The sequence below is a fragment of the Mobula hypostoma genome, chromosome 1 (genome assembly GCF_963921235.1).
Source record: "Mobula hypostoma chromosome 1, sMobHyp1.1, whole genome shotgun sequence".
NCBI classification, from domain to species: domain Eukaryota; kingdom Metazoa; phylum Chordata; class Chondrichthyes; order Myliobatiformes; family Myliobatidae; genus Mobula; species Mobula hypostoma.
This window is the reverse complement of record NC_086097.1, coordinates 143,514,766-143,534,695: the sequence shown is the minus strand read 5'-3', so window position 1 is coordinate 143,534,695 and position 19,930 is coordinate 143,514,766. Positions and strand designations below refer to the sequence as shown.

General features: G+C 39.9%; 1 protein-coding gene across 1 annotated transcript in view; it reads right to left on the bottom strand.

The window, feature by feature from the left end:
- The window catches only part of LOC134342325 (parathyroid hormone/parathyroid hormone-related peptide receptor-like), a 91,890-nt gene extending 80,538 nt beyond the window's left edge, over nt 1–11,352 (bottom strand). The window contains exon 1 of the mRNA XM_063040319.1: nt 10,620–11,352. Within this exon, the coding sequence (XP_062896389.1) occupies nt 10,620–10,694 (75 nt within the window). The 5' untranslated portion in view covers nt 10,695–11,352. The remainder of the gene's footprint in view (nt 1–10,619) is intronic.
- Between the last annotated feature and the right edge of the window lie 8,578 nt (nt 11,353–19,930).

Sequence of the window (19,930 nt, the reverse complement as noted above, 5' to 3'; positions counted from 1 at the left end):
ATAATTCCATAAGTTTGCCAGGCTTTGGCTGAAGAAATTTCTCCTCATCGCATACCTAAATGAATTAGCCCATATCCTAAGGTTGCTACTCACCCTTCTGGACTTTCCGTCCATTAGGAATATTCTTCCTCTCACATATCAAAGATGTATGGGTTAGAGTTGCTAAGCTAGAGGCATTACAATGTTCACACGAGAAGCACGACAACACTGGCGGACTACCTCCAACACACCCTTGAATGACACAAAACAATGTACTTCACTGTATCACACATAAAAAAATGCTGGTGAACGCAGCAGGCCAGGCAGCATCTATGGGAAGAGGTACAGTCGACGTTTCGGACCGAGACCCTTCGTCAGGACTAACTGAAAGAAGAGATTGTAAGAGTCTTACTATCTTACTCTCTTACTAGCTCTTCTTTCAGTTAGTCTTGACTATGGGTCTCGGCCCGAAACATCGACTGTACCTCTTCCTAGAGATGCTGCCTGGCCTGCTGCGTTCACCAGCATTTTTTATGTGCGTTGCTTGAATTTCCAGCATCTGCAGATTTCCTCACGTTTGCGTTTTATTTCACTGTACGCTTCAATGTACCCGTGACAGATAAAGCTGATCTTTAAAAATCTTTCAATATCTAGTCCATTCAGTCCTATCAGAACTTTATAAGTTTTAATGAAGCACCCCCTCAAACTTCTTAGTAAATATAAGCCCAATTATCCCAAACTCTCTTCAGTCCTGCCATCCCAGTAACTGGTCTAGTGAACATTTGTTATGTCCTTTCCTCTGCAAGAACATCCACTCTCAAAAGTGACAGAAGCTGTACACGATACTCAAGATCCTCTACAACTGCAGTAAGATTCTGCAGATGCTGGAAATACTGAGCAATATAAAATGCTGGAGGAACTCAGCAGGTCAGGCAGCGTCTGTGGAGAACATAAATGTTTGCTGTTTCATTCTGAGACCTTTCATCAGCTCCTGATGAAGCTCCTTTTGCTAGGAAAGTCAACACACCAATTGCTATAAAACTGTCGGATAACAGTCCTACGTATATATAAAAAAACACACAGGCAGCAAGTGTGGAAATAACTTCAGGGTTATTACTGGGGTTAAAAAACCCTTTGTCAGAAATGGGAAGAAAAAAAAAGTCAGTTTTAAGATGGGACAGCAATAGGCAGAACAAGGGGGAAAAAAATCACTGACAGAGTTAAACCAGGGTGGATGTGGAAGCAAATTATTGTCATAGAGTTAAAGAGACAAAAAAATGGACAAAAGCTTTGAATTGCAGGTAGTTAAGGCGTAATATTGCAAAACAGTTAATAGAAAGTTAAGGCTGTGAAATGCAGGCTTGTAGGACACATCTAGCAGGCTAGGCACTATTAATGACAAGAGACAAACCAAGCTAATATCACAGATGTTAAAAAGGCCAGGTCCAGCACAGGGAAAGCAGATTACCTCCTATTCCGTCTGTGTATCCTCCAACGCAATGGAATGAACATCGATTTCGCCTTCCAGTAAAAAAAATTCCCTCCCCCTTCCCTCTTCTTCTATTCCCTACTCCGGCCTCTTATCTCTTCTCACCTCCCCCTGGTGCCCCTCCTTCTTCCCTTTCTTCTCTGGTTCACTCTCCTCTCCTGTCAGATTCCTTCCTCTCCAGCTCTTTTACCTTCCCCACCCACCTGGTTTCACCTATCACCTTCTAGCTACACCCATTCCCCATCCCCTCCCATCTTTTCACACTGGTGTCTTCCCCCATCCTTTCCAATCCTGAAGAAGGGTCTTGGCCCAAAACGTCAACTGTTTATTCCTTTCCACAGAAGCTGCCTGACCAGCTAAGTTCCTCCAGCATTGTGTGTGTTGCTTTGGATTTCCAGCATCTGCCGAATCTCTTGTGTTTATGTAAAGCAAGTTAGCTGATGTTGTAGATTTTGTTATCGAGCCTGAAAAAATATAATGTACCCAGTCAGAAGATTAGGTTCATTCTATCTCACAGAGACCAAACATTAATTTCTTAAACATACCCTCATACTTCTCTCCAAAGCATACACCTCCCATCACCAAACATCAGGCAGTTATCTCCCAATCATCAGTCTCATTTCCTCAGGAGTGCTTCCTTCCCTAGCCCTGGAGTCTCTCAGCTCCAGATAGCCTTCATCTGTCTCCTGGACAAGAAATACAAACAGGACTGTTCACCTAGTGTTTCAGACTGTTCTTGTCACACGAAGCTGGGTGGCAGTGTTAGCAGTGAGGAGGATGCTAAGAGGATGCAGGGTGACTTGGATAGGTTGGGTGAGTGGGCAAACTCATGGCAGATGCAATTTAATGTGGATAAATGTGAAGTTATCCACTTTGGTGGCAAAAATAGGAAAACAGATTATTATCTGAATGGTGGCCGATTAGGAAAAGGGGAGGTGCAACGAGACCTGGGTGTCATTATACACCAGTCATTGAAAGTGGGCATGCAGGTACAGCAGGCGGTGGAAAAGGCGAATGGTATGCTGGCATTTATAGCGAGAGGATTCGAGTACAGGAGCAGGGAGGTACTACTGCAGTTGTACAAGGCCTTGGTGAGACCACACCTGGAGTATTGTGTGCAGTTTTAGTCCCCTAATCTGAGGAAAGACATCTTTGCCATAGAGGGTGTACAAAGAAGGTTCACCAGATTGATTCCTGGGATGGCAGGACTTTCATATGAAGAAAGACTGGATGAACTGGGCTTGTACTCATTGGAATTTAGAAGATTGAGGGGGGATCTGATTGAAACGTATAAGATCCTAAAGGGATTGGACAGGCTAGATGCAGGAAGATTGTTCCCGATGTTGGGGAAGTTCAGAACGAGGGGTCACAGTTTGAGGATAGAGGGGAAGCCTTTTAGGACTGAGATTAGGAAAAACTTCTTCACACAGAGAGTGGTGAATCTGTGGAATTCTCTGCCACAGCAAACTGTTGAGGCCAGTTCATTGGCTATGTTTAAGAGGGAGTTAGATATGGCCCTTGTGGCTACAGGGGTCAGGGGGTATGGAGGGAAGGCTGGGGCGGGGTTCTGAGTTGGATGATCAGCCATGATCATAATAAATGGCGGTGCAGGCTCGAAGGGCCGAATGGCCTACTCCTGCACCTATTTTCTATGTTTCTATGTTTCTATTTCTTCCTTCCCCCCTTCATTCCCTTGGTCCATCACCTTTCCACTTATTTCTATGACACCTTTGATGCCCTCAGCCACTTTGACTGTTTCCAAGTCTCTGATCCCAAAGTGCTCATCTTTATCATGGATGCACAATCCCACCAACCCTCCGTATCACACCGGAATGACTTAACAACCCTCTGATTGTTTGTTGAATCATTCCCTTCCACTGCCACATTAATTCACCTGGCTGAACTTATTCTCACATTGAGCAACTTCTCCTTCAACTCTATTCCCGTTTTCCACATCAAAGATATGAGAACTCGTATGGGCCCTAGTTATACCTGGTCTTTCTGTGGGATACATGTAGCAGACTCGGTTTCAGTTCTACTCTGACATCTTCTAATCTACCAGTAGCTGTACCGAGGCTGCTTCCAGCACTCAAATAGAACTTGAAATTATCCATCCTTTTACAGCTACTTTCTACCCTGTCCTCACTTTGTGTGATCTATCTCAAACATTTCCCTTCCCTTTCTAGTTCTCTCTGTCTCCATCTCAGAGATTAGGCTAGGGATAAATATTCATAATAAGCCCATCGATTGCTTAACTGTGTTGTTTTTTAACAACTCCATGCATTCTCTCAGTTCCCCCAGCTCAGTCATTTTTGCTTAAAATTTTCCACATAAGTGCCTCTTTCTTCATTCTAAAATATGGCTCCCCAGCTACCAGAGTGCACTGATCTCATTTCATCTACTTCTTGTATTGCTGATCTCATCCATTCTCCTCTGGATAGAGCAAGGAAAGTTTTCACAGGGTTTTCACCTTCAACCCCACAAACTATGGAATTAAACAGATCATCCTTCACAACTTTATTCTTTATTCTTGGGTCTTTACTCTTTGGAGCGTGGAAGGTTGAGGGCGGACTTGATAGAGGTATTTAAAATTATGAGGGGGATAGACAGAGTTGACGTGGATAGGCTTTTTCCATTGGGTGGGGGAGATTCAAATAAGAGGACATGAGTCGAGTGTTAAAGGGCAGAAGTTGAGGGGGAACTTCTTTACTCAGAGAGTGGTAGCTGTATGGAACGAGCTTCCAGCAGAAGTGGTTGAGGCAGGTTCGATGTTGTCGTTTAAAGTTAAATTGGACAGATATATGGACAGGAAAGGAATGGAAGGTCTTGGGCTGAGTGCAGGTCGGTGGGACTAGGTGAGGGTAAGAGTTCAGCACGGACTAGAAGGGCCGAGATGGCCTGTTTCCGTGCTGTAATTGTTATATGGTTACATGGTTAACTTTTAAGCAGTTTCAAGAAGGTTCCAGCACCAAACATCTTTCCATCTCCTTCTGTATTTGAAAGTGGCCATTCTATCCCCAGCTCCACAGTTTGCCCATCCACTCACATCAACCACTCCTTGCCTTGCTTTGGAACCACAGAAAGTGCAATACTTGCCCTTTCATTTCTACCTTCCCCCACCCAACGATTCAGTCATCTCAAGCAAAGCAGTGTACCACCTGCATTTCTTACAATCCAGTGCACTACATTCAATGCTCACAATGTGGCCTCTTCTTTGGTGGGTGACTGCTTTGTGGAGCACCTGAATTCATTCTGTCTGGGCAAATCTGAGCTCCCTGTTGCTAGCTAATTCTGCCTCAGCTTCCATCCAGACCTCTCTGCTGTGACCTTCTGTGTTGTTACAACAAGGTGTTATGTAAGCTTGAGGAACAGTACTTCATTTTCCATCTTGGCATATTACAGCCTTTCAGACTCAATACCAAACTCTGCAAATACCATTCAATATACATATACGGCAACTGCTTTACTTATTTATTTATTTTTACTTTTTTTCTTCTATATTATGTATTGCATTGAACTGCTGCCGCTAAGTGGATTACAACAACAAGTTATTTATTGATAATGCTTGCTCAGCCTGAGCACATCCTACGGCCTGCATTTTGCAATCTTTATGCTCCTTTGATTGTAATCCCATTCTTTATCCACCCTATTTTCATAACTTCTGATGTTTTTTTTTACAACTGCCCCCTTTAGCCTATTGACTAAATGCCCTTTACAACTTATTCCCTTGGAAACTTTGGCCTCATCCCATGGCAGATATTCGCTTTACTCCATCCATCCTTCCCACATTTTCCCTGCAGTTTAACTCTAACTTGCTTTCTCTTTCTGAATTCTGACAAAAGCTCTTCAGCTTGCCACATTAATTCTGTTTCTCTTTCTACACTTAGAGCCTGACCTTCTGCACGATTTCAAGATTTTCCGTTTTCATTTGAGATTTACAGCCTCTGCTATTTCTTTTTATTTTCCTTTACTTCTTTACATTCTAGTTTAATGTGAAAGCCAGCATTCTATTAGCCTCTTAAACTATTTTCTGAATGTATTCTGTACCTGAGATTTATGTGCTGTCTTTTTAGAATCGTCATTACTTCTAACTTTTCAACATTTTCAAACAAACATTTTCCATCCCCTACAGACTAAAATGGAGGACTGTACATAAACCTACTATGAAATCAGTTTATGTACACTTTTATTAATTCATTTAATCTATTAATATTAATTTGTAATGTAATTCTTCCACATACACACTTAGAATTCCACATTCAGCATGTCACAGGCAAACTTGGATGCTTAGTTTTCCATTTCATTTTTAAATTATTTTTAAATATTTACCACTCCTACAAGATTCCTTGTAAGCTGACACTAGTTACATCTACTAAAGTGAGCCTTTTCATCAGCTCAACAAGATCTCCTGCCTCTCAACCAATTTTGCTATCAGGTAAAAAATTTGGATTCAGTTCCACTTTTCACTTTTTCACTTTTGGGAAGTACCTCACTCTTTAGGAAGTACATTCATCAGATGTCTTCTGGAATTCCTTAAAAGTAAAATCTATAGACCACCCCTTTGTCAACATGTCAAACAGTGCAATCCAATTTATCATGGGCAGGGGTGAGTCGATGGTTTGACTCTTTACAAATCTTGGCTGACTAATCCAATAAATTGAAATTATTCAAGGTGTTCAGTGACTTTGTTCCTAATTATGGACTTTAGTTTCCTAATAGCAGATGTTAGGACAATTGATCCATAATTTCATTGAATAAAACAGCAAAGGCTGATAATACCAGTGCGGTACCTGTGGAAAAAAATGAAGTTCTGAAGAATTGTCATATATCTGAAATATTAACTCCATTTTTCACCTCCACTGATGGTGCCTAACCTTCTGACTATCTCCATCATTTTTTAAAATTTCATTTCAGATATTAACCACTATTTTTGGTCAATAATTCTCAGATTTACCTCTGTCACCTTCTTTAGAAAATAAAGTCTTACACACAAAATAGCACCCCAATCAAGTAAACGTGAAGATTATTGTTGCATTTTCAATCTCTCACCTTCCTGCATGAAATTACTGGGTCTGAAACCATCTCTACTGAGGGATTTTGCCAGTCTTCTTATCTATCACTTTATGTCATTAATTTTAATTAACCCCATCCCTGATTCACTGGAGTTTCTTCAGGGTAAATGCTGTTGCAAATAATTATTATCACTTTTCAGGCTCCTCATCACTCTTTTTCCAAATGTTTTGTGCTGATTCTCTTTTTACACTCCATTTGTAGCTCTAATTATTCGGCTACATTTGCTGTCCAATACATCTCTCCCAGCCATCTATACATATGCTAGGTTTTGACATTTTGAATGCCCTTTCTTTCAATTTTTTTTTACGGTTCTTTACTCTTTGGTCATCCATTAAATTTTCTTTCATAATTAGAATTCTTATTTTTTAGCATTATAACCCTCCTTTTGGATATCTTCTGGTACTTTTTTCATCATTTTACCCATTAATATATCTATCCTGTTTATCACAGACATTCTTTGCCTGAGTGCATGGAAATCAGCTTCACTTATATCCAGAATCCCAGCAGTAGTTTTGTGTTTCTCTCTTTGAAATACCTATTGAACTCAATGGCAGGAATGTCACTCTATAAATGTTCAATTTGTTTGACTGTTAAATCTGACTCATTATTTCATAATATTTTTAATATATTATCTGTTCTCAATTCTGGGACATACTATTGCTGAAAATAATCCTGAATAAATTCAGTAGCTTTTGCATTTGTTCTAATCTATAGTGAAGATAAAATTTGTCAATAAAAATACTCCAAATTTTCTATGTTTGTATGAATATTGCAAAACTTTAAAATAATTTGTAGTGCAAACAAACTGATTGAGAAAAATATCAATTTATTCAATTACCACGAATAACTCAAATTTTAAACAAAGCAGACACACAGTTCAATTGAGTAGAAATTTACCAAATGTGTCTGTTCTGCATACTACATAATTTCTCATTCTTCACGTCCCTGATTCTTCCGATCTAGGTCTGTATCATAGACTTGGACTGAACTATCTATTTCCCTTGAAGCTATTCCATTGTGCAGAGCTCCTTTTAACTTATTCATTCCTGTCTTCTGACTGTGAACTTCCAGTTCAGTATACCATGCAATACTTTTAAATTCACACAGACCTGAATATTATTTCTTCTTACATTTAGTATCTGCCATCTTAGGGTTCCAGCTCTCTGTAAAACTTCACAAAATTTTCATTATTAATAGAATTTGAGAAGGTCCAAACAAAACCCTCCTAATTACTGCCAGCATATCCACTTTATGCACCCTTCAAATACAATAGGCAAAGAAGCCTCCTGCATCTTATCAATGGTTTCCTATTTGGGTTCTCATACATTTATTTACCTTCCAGCATGAATGCATAATTAAGGGAACAGAAGAAATTAACTTTTTATTAAGTTTTATTATCACTTGTGTACAAAGATCTTTTATCTTTTTAATTGCTTAAAAAGTTGAACTTTCACATCCCTGTATTTTACAAGCAAATTTATCTCCAATTTCATTGAATATTTAAATTTTAACATTTATTTCTTAAATTTATATTCTTTCAACTGAAAGGTGTTAAATTGCAAAACTTTCCAGCAATTTATTGCTCATTTTACTCTAATCTTATATTGCCCAATCTATATATTTAGTTTAACACTGATGTTTTATTATACAATCTACACAATACACTATAATCTTCAAAACTAACATTATGAATTCTACAATTTTATGGATTTTAATTTGCACGTCTTGTCATGAAATTAAATTATTTTCTGTTTCTACATTTTATACTGGCAGTTGCACTGCTCTGAAGGTCCAGCCTACATCACGTACTCAAGCAGAAATGTCTTTTAGGGTGATATAACTGAACCCAGCCATAAATCGGACTTAAGGGCTGAGGATATTTTAAAGCAAAGCGGCAAATTCCATTTGTGAAGTTAGTGGTTAAGGTAGAATCGAAGCCCAAGTCTAATTTCTATCTTGTTTTATTCTCTTGATATTTGTTATCATGTCTTCCAGTTGTTAATGGAAAATTTTTGCTTACATTTAAGATTTGAAATTTTACTTTCTCCGTTATTAAAATTAGTAGATTAGATAATAAATTAGTTAATAAATTAGATTCCCAACACGATTTCTTGTCATGCCTTGATATTTAACACACTGATTCTCAAACCATCACAGATTTCTAAGCAGCTTTCCTGTATTTATCTACAGCTCAGATTAATTTTTTGTCACTTTTTAATCAAGCACATCCAATGTACTTTCTTCTGGTACCAACAATCTAACCCTGTGGCTGCTATTCACAGCATGTATACAGCTGTGATAGCAGCAGTTCAACTGATACCACTTTCATCTCTGATTCAACAGGTTGTGGGTTCACACACCAAATCCAAGTGCTTTGATGAAAGATTGCGGCACTCTTGAAGATGTGGTTTGACAACTGCTCCATTTACTCTCACAGATCCCATCGCACCACCCACAGAAAAACAGACAGGCTAGGGTGTCCTAGCCAACACTTATTTTTCAACCAAGACCCATAAAACAGATTATCTGGTGCTTTATATGATTCGCCTGCACACCTTTCAAAAGTACTTCATTGGCCATGAGTACATTGTGCTCCCCTGACACTGTGCTATATGCTTTTATACATACAAGTTTGTTTATCCTCCCTGTACTGAGAGATAGAGATGCAAAGATCTCACATTCAACCTTAGCTGTTGTATTTGAGTCTCCAGTACTGACAAAGGACAGGTACAAGGGTGAGATAGCTGGGAAAGAGAGTAGGAAATATGGCATCAGAATATCCACAGTCAATGCTTATTTGAGTAACTAGGGAAAAATTAGTTAGTAAATAATAAAATGACAAGCTGCTGATGGCATTGTATGGCCATTGCATTTTACTTATTACTGAAATGAATTTAAAGAAATTAAATAAATGAATTTATCTTAACTGAAGTAAGAATGTTTGCATTCTCTCTTCATGGTTGGCATTACTTGATGAATTCTTAATATTTATGGAGTAATTCCATTACATTCATTATATTCAATATTAGAAGCCTTAGTAAATTCAATGAAGTATTTTCCACTGAGGTCCGTAACCATACAGAACAAATATCAGATAATTAGCAATAGCATGAAATCTGTATCAATGCATGGATACACACACACATATGTTCTCTTGGGCACTCTAATGTACAATCAGAGGCACAAACAGTGGCATTAGCTCTCACTCTGCTCCATGCTCAAGCACGTATTCATTTTAATTCATATTATCATTTTAAAATAAAGCTGCTTTACAGGAACATCATTGGGAAAACATGATGGCATATGCCACATAAAAAAAAATAGAACAGACGATCAAACCCCTGGTTAAAGAAATAGATTTTGTGAAGTGACGTAAAAGAGGACAAAAAATTAATTAGCCAGATGGCTAAGGAAGAGAATTCCAGTGCTTTGGCCACAGTTGTATATAAGAGGAGTGATTAGAACCGAGGATTTTGAAAAAAGGCAGAAATGGAAATTTCAGAGTTATGAGGCTGGAGGAAATTTCAGTGACATGGACAAGTGAGGCCAATGAGTGATCTGAACACACACACACAACAGAAATGATGATAACAAACAGTTAGCACTGGATTTCACCAGATTTCACTGAATATATTTTAGCAAGACCAGGGTTAAAATTTGTGACTTTCTATCCAACTTGTACTTTGATCTTGCAGAACATTCTACTGTACTTGTACCAAGAAAACATATTTTGCATCCCCTACTGTCACTGGTGGAGATAAAGACAGCCTTTTCTGTACAGATACTGGTAGTAAAGTCTTTTCTGCTCTGTCTTATTGTACACCTGCATAAAATATGGATCATCTCATTTGGATAAGAGACCTAGTGATTTTGGAAATGAGAACAGTAACGTGCTGATCTCCCCGGATCTTGGTGCACGTTCATAAGAACTGATTGTGTGGTATAACAGTAATGCTTAATTAGTTCAGCAGTAGAAATTAATATAAGAAATATGGGGTCTTCAGACTGGCATAAATCAGTGAATTAATCTGTACCACGCTATGAAAAGAAACACGTTCTTCCTGTAAGGAACACTTACCAGAGCATAGACACAGCTGAGGACCGAGCAGTACAGCAGGACCCCCAAGCTGCTAGAGATGCTGACAGTCCTCATATCGGACACCGGCCGATGTCAGTACAGTGTCTTCTTCTTCATCCAGTTTTCAAATTCGCTATTTCAAACGCCTTCTCTCTCCTCACCTTCGGCTGAATCGGATCAACGAGTCCATTCTAACTTGCCCCTCCCCCCAGAACTAAAAAAAACTAATTGCAACTCTCGTTAACTTTTCTTCCTCAAGTTGTGGAGAGAGCAAGATCTGAGGCTGTCACTGCTCTTGTCTGATTCTCTCTGCACACTGGTCACACTAGTTACAGAGCAACATAAAAAATCATAGCCATATGACGGAAGTCAGTTGTTTATTAACCCATTGCTTTAAATTCTGTATACTCCTCCCCCTTTGGATCTTCCCAACTAGCAAGAGGCAGGTTATAACCTTAGGCTTCGGGTTTCTGCGCTGTCACATTTGCGCCTCTCTTCATTTTCCTTAATCCTGTTCCAGGATTTCCGGGGGGGGGGTGATGGAGTGGGAACAGCCCACCTCCTGCGCATGCATATCGCCGCTTAAATTTCCCCTTAATTTTAAGTCACTTCTGCCACTTTCGCATTTGCCTGCGCGACAGTCCAGGTTTTTTTTAAAAAATTGCTCTGTAGGTTAGAATATTCCGAAGTAGAAATTATATTAAAGAACACTTTTTTGATCTTTGCGTATAGCCTTTAGATGGTTTCAATTCAGATTTAATTTCAGCAGTCCTGTTCTCCATTTTCAGTTATCCCATCCAGTCAATTTGCTCACCAACTGTGATCATCCTGAAAAAGACAAAATCGTGAAGAAGGATGTATATAAAACTCAAATCTTCCCCCCCCCCCCTTTCTTTCTGACTGTCCCCATTCTCTCACTCTGTCCATTGTGTTTCTTTTGGGCAGGTATCAGAGAAGGGAGTGAGGAAATATCTTAAAAATGTGGCACAATTACTCTCTAGTTCTGCCCCTCCTTTAACATGCCGTGATCTCCAGTCTCCCGCCAGTAGATGGTTTCCTGACTCCTGCTGGAATCTGTTAAGCTATTTTTTCACTTGGCAGTCAAAGTCTAGTCCCAAAGCAAACAGCAGAAATTTGAGAGAGGGGGAAAAAATCTGGGAATCATTGTAGTATATCCCAGGATTTTATATCTTCAGATTTAATTGAAAAGTTCTGACATATCATACTCCATGAAGGATTGATGGAAGTCTTTAAATAGTTTTTGGAATAATTAATTCCTGTCGCATAATTTGTTGGTTTGTGGTCATCTCCATGAGCTGTCATGCATGAAAACTAAACTGCAATGTTCTGACCTGTGAGAAACAGTGCCAGATATTGAACATACACATTGTACACTAGGTAATTTAATGAGAGGAATTTCCTTGTGCAGGGTCTCAGTCAACAGAAGTCAGATTGAAGGAATAGGTCTTAATTGTTCTTGTCCACAATTATACACTATTGCAATATTAATTTTGAATACATCGTATTATGTAGTCTGTGTGTCACCCACAATCATTGAGCTGTCCGCATTAACCTTAGCTCAGGGACTAATAGCTCTCATCTGTAACTACAGTAGTTAAAATTAAACATTGCATTTGAAATATTACTGAGTACCATGACCTCAGCCACAAATATCTGCACTTCAGTTGCTTCCTAAGGCTCTCCATTTGTCTCAGTCTGCTTTTACACAATGAGTGAATACTGGACATTTCCATTTGCTTGCTGTTACTTTTGCAGTCACTGTGCTATTTCTTTGAACTTTTCTGGATTGTCTCTAAGGAACTGTTTTTTGTCCATCTTGCCTGACTCTGGCAAAGCTGAACCAGGCAGACAGCAGTTAATCCATAGCTGATGGAACATTGCTCAAGTGACCGCCAGAGCTTCAGTTTAGCCTCTGCATTCCAATGCTGCCCTCCCTTAAAACATCCAGTTCCACTATTGTTTGATTCGGGGTCATACAGTAATTCTGAAAATAGCAAAAGTCTTGCAGGCACTGAGATCTTCAGCAGAACTCACAAACCTATATTCTTCATAATTATTATTCGTACCAGACTAAATCAAGATCACCTTTATCTGAGCTTTTTACATCATCGTTGTATTGATACAGCTTTGGTCAGAAATCTCTATGAGCTGTAATTCTCATCCTAAAATCTTTACCTCTGGGCCCTTTGTAAATGGTGAAAAGGTCATGTGATGTGAAGATGTCAGGTATCCAGTCTCTCGGTGCCCTCACAACAACAGGATCTATGTAGCTGATCTCGTTGAATTTTTGGTCAATGTTGACCCACAGGGCATTGATGAGAGGGGTCTTGGTGATTGCAATGTCATTGGATATTGAGGGCAGGTGGTTCAATTCTATCTTGTTGGACAAGTTCATTTTCTGGCACTTCTGTCGTAAGTAATACACACAACATGCTGGAGGAGCTCATCTGGTCAAGCAGCAACTTTGGAGTGAAATAAGCAGACAACATTTTGGTTCAGAATCCTTCATCAGGCCTCTTGTAGTGAATATGTTATTTATCACTTATCAAGTTATGCCTGGGTATTGCCTAGGTCTTCTTTCATGCAGGCACAGGTTACTCAGTTTTCTGAGGAGCTGCGAATAGACTTCAAAGTCATCAAACATCCCCACTTTCGATCTTTTGATGGAAAAAATGCATTGATGAAGCAGCTGAAGCTGATTGGACCCAGGATACTGGCTTGAGGAACTCCTATAGAGGTTCTTGTGGTTCCCAATCAGGACATCAGAGACTAGGTTGATAGAGAATAAATGCCATTTGATAGCACTGTGGATAACCACCTTCTGTTAGCTTGCTGTTAGTTGAAAGTAGGTTGAGATGGGAGCGGTACTTAACAGATTACATTTGTCCTGCTAAAACTTGTCCTCTAATGTTTTGACTAATTACCTCATTATTTAATTTTTTCCTCCTCCAACATCCAGCTAAGGGAAAAAGGTTCTTCCTACCCTACCTAAGATCCTCATAATCCCACATACATTATTTATGTATTCCTCAGCCCCACTCAAAGGAAACAAGAAAACATTTCGAGATTATCCAATCTTTCCTCATCTGGCAAGTTCCTGGTAAATCACGCTCCATGTCAGGTGAACTAGATAACTGCTTTAATATGGTGATCAGAAATGAACACAATACTCAAAATGTGGCTGAAAAATGCTTAAGATGTAGCCTGCTGTTACCGTCTTTGACTTGAATGTATTTTAACCGCCTTTTCTGCCTGTCCATGATGAAATGGCAGAGCAGATACAATGGGCTGAATGGCATAATTCTGCTCCTATGTCTTATGGTTTTATGGTCCTCCTTACTTTAAGGATCTTTCGATATACACTCGAAGATCCCTCTCTTCCTCCATATTTCCTATTACTCTCACATATTTTGCTTATTCCCTTGTCCTGAAGCACTTTCCCAAGTGAATTAACTCAAATTGAAATCTATTTCCCTCTTCTCTGCCCAGTTAATCTGACCATCTAAATTCTCCCGGTCAAAATCGTTCTTCCTCTGTCAACCACATTGTAAATTTTGTTTCAAATACATACTTCTTTCTCATGTCTCTACCGGGTCTTAATTACTAGTTTAATAAATCTCAAGATATAACATGACCACTCATTGAATTTCAAAGTACCAAATTGTATGTGAAGCACTTCAGATAGTTGGTCACAGGGTAGTGGGAGCTTCTGGTCAAACAGATTTTAATTTTCCTTTAAGTATCTCTGCCATTCACCTGAACTGGAAATGTCTGTGCTACAAATATTCACTCCATATTTACTCTGTGTTGTGTTTGCATGGGCATTATGTAATGCTGCTTCTGGGCTCTTGAAATGAAAAGTTGTTCCATTCCTGAAATCTTTACAAATATCTGAGTTTTTAAAATAAATCCAGCATCTTATTTCCGTGTAATCAATAATTAAAATAGTTTCATGTTCTTTACATTGTGTTATCCAATCTGGAAGTAATAGAATTTCAAGAAGAATATAACCAACCAGATGTTCCATGTGGCAAAGCACTTATTACCAAACAATTAGTAACATAAAGAAAATACATGGTGTACACAGGGTAGTATAGTTGTGGTATGAGTTGTCTAGGGAAGTTCATGGAAGTTGTGACATAGATGGAGTCAAAAAATTAAGTATATTTCTGCAGAAACAATGGATTTATGTGTGATCGAACTGAGACCCTGGATAGGAGGGGCTGGAGTAGAAAGACATGGAAAGTTCGTGTAAATATAAAGATTTTCTTCTGCTTCAGAAGATCTATCATTATAAATTCTTGATTATTTAAAAGGGCATTAATCATGCCGATGTCCAAGAAGAGTAGAGTGAACTGCTTCAATGACTACCATCCAGTTGCACTCACATCTACTGTGATGAAGTGCTTTGAGAGGTTAATCATGGCCAGAATTAACTCCTGCCTAATCAAGGACTTGGACCGCTGTAATTTACCTACCTCCACCAACATGTCTATAGTTGATGTAATCTCACTCAGCATTTGACAACATGAACAACAGCAATTCCTACATCAAGCAGTGGAAAGGGAGAGCAGTTTATTGATTACAGCTCAGAGTGCAACACCACCATTCCCTCAGTACTAATTAACAAGCTTTAAAAACTGGACCACTGTGCTTCCATTTGCAATTGGACCCTTGACTTCTGTATTCGGAGACCGCAGTTGGTGTGGATTAGAAATAACATCTCCTCTTCCCTGACAACCAACATTGGTGCACCTTAAGGATATGTGCATAGCCTGCTGTTCTACTCTCTGTATGCCCATGACTCTGTGGCTAAGCACAGCGCAAGTGCCATCTATAAATTCTCCAATGACACAACTTGTTGGCAGAATCACAGCTGGTGAGGAGAAGACATAAAAGAGTGAGATAGATCAGCTAGTTGAGTGGTGTCGCGATGACTTGTACTCATTGTAAGTAAGACCAAGGAACTGATTGTGGACTTCACGTAAGGGAAGTTGAGGGAACTCACATCAGTACTCTTCAAGGGATCAGCAGTGGGTGAGCAGCTTCAAGTTCCTCATGTCGACATCTCTGAAGATCTATCCTGGACCCAATATATAGATGCAATCATGAAGAAGGCACAACAGTGGCTATACTTCATAGGAGTTTGAGGAGATTTGGTATGTCACCAATGACACAGCAGATTTGTACAGATGTACCATGGAGAGCATTCTAACTGGTTGTATCACTGTATAGTTTAGAGGGACAACTAGACTGGGTCGTAAAAAGCCGCAAAGTGTTGTAAAATCAACCAGCTTCATCATGGACACCAGTCTCTCCATCATCCAAGGTATCTTCAAAAGGTGATGCCTCAAAAAGGTGGCATCCATCGTTAAGGGTGTCCATTATTAAGGACCCCATCAAATAGGACATGCCCTCTTCTCATTAACTTTAAAACTACCTAAAATAGTACCTATACAAGCTTATACTGACTATTGAAAAGTGTGGCTCAACGATCCAAATCTCACTTCTTATCGCATCTGTGGGACTTGAAACCATACTCTTTTTGCTGTTTAAAAGATAGGTGCAGAGGATGCTGAATTGCTGTCTTTGAACAAAAAGGTAAAACTGATTTGCCCTGTTGATTGAATGTAAAGATCCCATGTCACCACTTGAAGATTTTTTGCAGTTGTGGGAGTCTCCAAATTGGTTTAGCCAGCTTCTAACAATCAGTCAATCACCCTAATATTGATTGGCACCTGATTAGTTCCAAGGGTTTAGATGGGGCAGGGTTTGTTAAGTGTGTCCAGGACAGATTAAGTTAAATTTTATCCAAGTTAAATTGGATAGCTATATGGACAGGAAAGGAATGGAGGGTTATGGGCTGAGTGCAGGTCGGTGGGACTAGGTGAGAGTAAGAGTTTGGTACGGAATAGAAGGGCCAAGATGGCCTGTTTCCGTGCTGTAATTGTTATATAGCTATATGGTTATATGGATTCCTGTCACAGTATGTTGACAGGCTGACTGGGGGAAATGCCATACTAGATCTAGTATTAGTTAACAAACCAGGTCAGGGCACAGATCTCTCAGTGGGTGAGCATCTGGGGGACGGTGACCACCACTCCCTGGCATTTAGCATTATCATGGAAAAGGATAGAATCAGAGAGGACAGGAAAATTCTTAACTGGGGAAGGGCAAATTATGAGGCTATAAGGCTAGAACTTGCAAGTGTGAATTGGGATGATGTTTTTGCAGGGAAATGTACTATGGACATGTGGTCGATGTTTAGGGATCTCTTGCACGATGTTAGGGATAAATTTGTCCTGCTGAAGAAGATGAAGAATGGTAGGGTGAAAGAACCATGGGTGACAAGTGAGGTAGAAAATCTAGTCAGATGGAAGAAGGCAGCGTACATGAGGTTTAGGAAGCAAGGATCAGATGGGTCTATTGAGGAATATAGGGAAGCAAGAAAGGACCTTAAGAAAGGGCTGAGAAAAGCAAGAAGGGGGCATGAGAAGGCCTTGGCGAGTAGGGTAAAGGAAAACCCCAAGGCATTCTTCAATTATGTGAAGAACAAAAGGATGACAGGAGTGAAGGTAGGACCAATTAGAGATAAAGGTGGGAAGATGTGCCTGGAGGCTGTGGAAGTGAGTGAGGCCCTCAAGGAATACTTTTCTTTGATATTCACCAATGAGAGGGAACTTGATGAAGGTGAGGACAATATGAGTGAGGTTGATGTTCTGGAGCATGTTGATATTAAGGGAAAGGAGGTGTTGGAGTTGTTAAATTACATTAGGACAGATAAGTCCCCGGGGCCTGAAGGAATATTCCCCAGGCTGCTCCACGAGATGAGGGAAGAGATTGCTGAGCCTCTGGCTAGGATCTTTATGTCCTTGCTGTCCACGAGAATGGTACCAGAGGATTGGAGGTAGGCAAATGTTGTCCCCTTGTTCAAAAAAGGTAGTAGGGATAGTCCAGGTAATTATAGACCAGTGAGCCTTGCGTCTGTGGTGGGAAAGCTGTTGGAAAAGATTCTTAGAGATAAGATCTATAGGCATTTAGAGAATCATGGTCTGATCAAGGACAGTTAACATGGCTTTGTGAAGGGCAAATCGTGTCTAACAAGTCTGATAGAGTTCTTTGAGGAGGTGACCAGGCATATAGATGAGGGTAGTGCAGTGGATGTGATCTATATGGATTTTAGTAAGGCATTTGACAAGGTTCCACACAGTAGGCTTATTCAGAAAGTTAGAAGGCATGGGATCCAGGGAAGTTTGGCCAGGTGGATTCAGAATTGGCTTGCCTGTAGAAGGCAGAGGGTCGTGGTGGAGGGAGTACATTCAGATTGGAGGATTGTGACTAGTGGTGTCCCACAAGGATCTGTTCTGGGACCTCTACTTTTCGTGATTTTTATTAACGACCTAGATGAGGGGGTAGAAGGGTGGCTTGGCAAGTTTGCAGACGACACAAAGGTTGGTGGTTTTGTAGATAGTGTAGAGGATTGTTGAAGATTGCAGCGAGACATTGATAGGATGCAGAAGTGGGCTGAGAAGTGGCAGATGGAGTTCAACCCAGAGAAGTGTGAGATGGTACACTTTGGAAGGCAGAGAACAAAGTAAATGGCAGGATACTTGGTAGTGTGGAGGAGCAGCGGGATCTGGGGGTACATGTCCACAGATCACTGAAAGTTGCCTCACATGCCTCACAGGTAGATAGGGTAGTTAAGAAAGCTTATGGGGTGTTAGCTTTCATAAATAGAGGGACAGAGTTTAAGTGTCGCGATGTAATGATGCATCTCTATAAAACTCTGGTTAGGCCACCCTTGGAGTACTGTGTCCAGTTCTGGTCGCCTACTATAGGAAGGATATGGAAGCATTGGAAAGGGTACAGAGGAGATTTACCAGGATGCTGCCTGGTTTAGAGAATATGGATTATGATCAGAGATTAAGGGAGCTAGGGTTTTACTCTTTGGAGAGAAGGAGGATGAGAGGAGACATGATAGAAGTGTACAAGATATTAAGAGGAATAGATAGAGTGGATAGCCAGCGCCTCTTCCCCAGGGCACCACTGCTCAATACAAGAGGACATGGCTTTAAGAAAAGGGGTGGACAGTTCAAGGGGGATATTAGAGGAAGGTTTTTTACTCAGAGAGTGTTTGGTGCATGGAATGCACTGCCTGAGTCAGTGGTGGAGGCAGATACACTAGTGAAGTTTAAGAGACGACTAGACAGGTATATGGAGGAATTTAAGGTGGAGGGTTATATGGGAGGCAGTGTTTGAGGGTCGGCACAACATTGTGGGCCGAAGGGCCTGTAATGTGCTGTACTATTCTATGTTCTATAATCAAAAGCAGAGAATGTGACTCTTTACTGAATTGTTATTTATGGCAACTTCCTATCAGCTAATTAGTTACTTCATTTCCCTATATACTGGATTTTGCAGGTGTACTTGTAGGGACGGTCAGCTTTTGTCTAGATTGCACCCTGGTAGCTAATAACTCAGACAAAATGCTGGAGGAACTGGGCAGGTCAAGCAGCATCTATGGGCACATACAGAATGCTGGATGACTCTTAGCAATGAGTGAAGACTGCACATTCACACAGTCGTGGAAATGCAGAAACTGCTGTCATCTGAAGGGAGCATCAATTTGAGATTTTATCTGTTGTAATCTTCATGAATCAGAGGCCTGATGAGAACTTTCAGTTTACAAATTATTTATTGTTATTAAAAACCCTTGCCGCTTATTTCATGAGATTTGAATTAGTTTTTAATGATCTTTGAAGATGCATTGCTGAACTGTTTTCCTGGTCCTAAAAGAATGATCTTGTGTCCATGGATTGTCAACCCCTCAGATATTTCAGCTTTCATTATTTAGTGTTATGTCAAGTTCCATCTTAATGTTAAGTGCATGTTATAATATTTATTTTGCTTTTCATAAAATGTTTAAAAAGTGGGAAAAGATTGTGTTTTTTCACTCATAAGCAAGAGAAAACCTGCAGATGCTGCAAATCCAAGCAACACAGACAAAGTGCTGAGAGAAAATCTTATGTACATAAATGTACACTTTTTCCATAGATGTAGCCTGGCCTGCTGATTTCCTCCAGCATTTTGTGTGTGTTGTGTTTTTTACTTCTCAATTTGTGCCTGAAAATTCATCAATATGATTGGCACTTCAAACCTGATTTATATCATCACTGATACGGAATGCCAGAGTTATTGTTAGGTACTCCTTAAAGTGAGTAAATAACTCCCTGTCATAGAACAAAGGTGACCACTAAATTGCTGTGAGTAACTTTCTTTAAGATCAATCA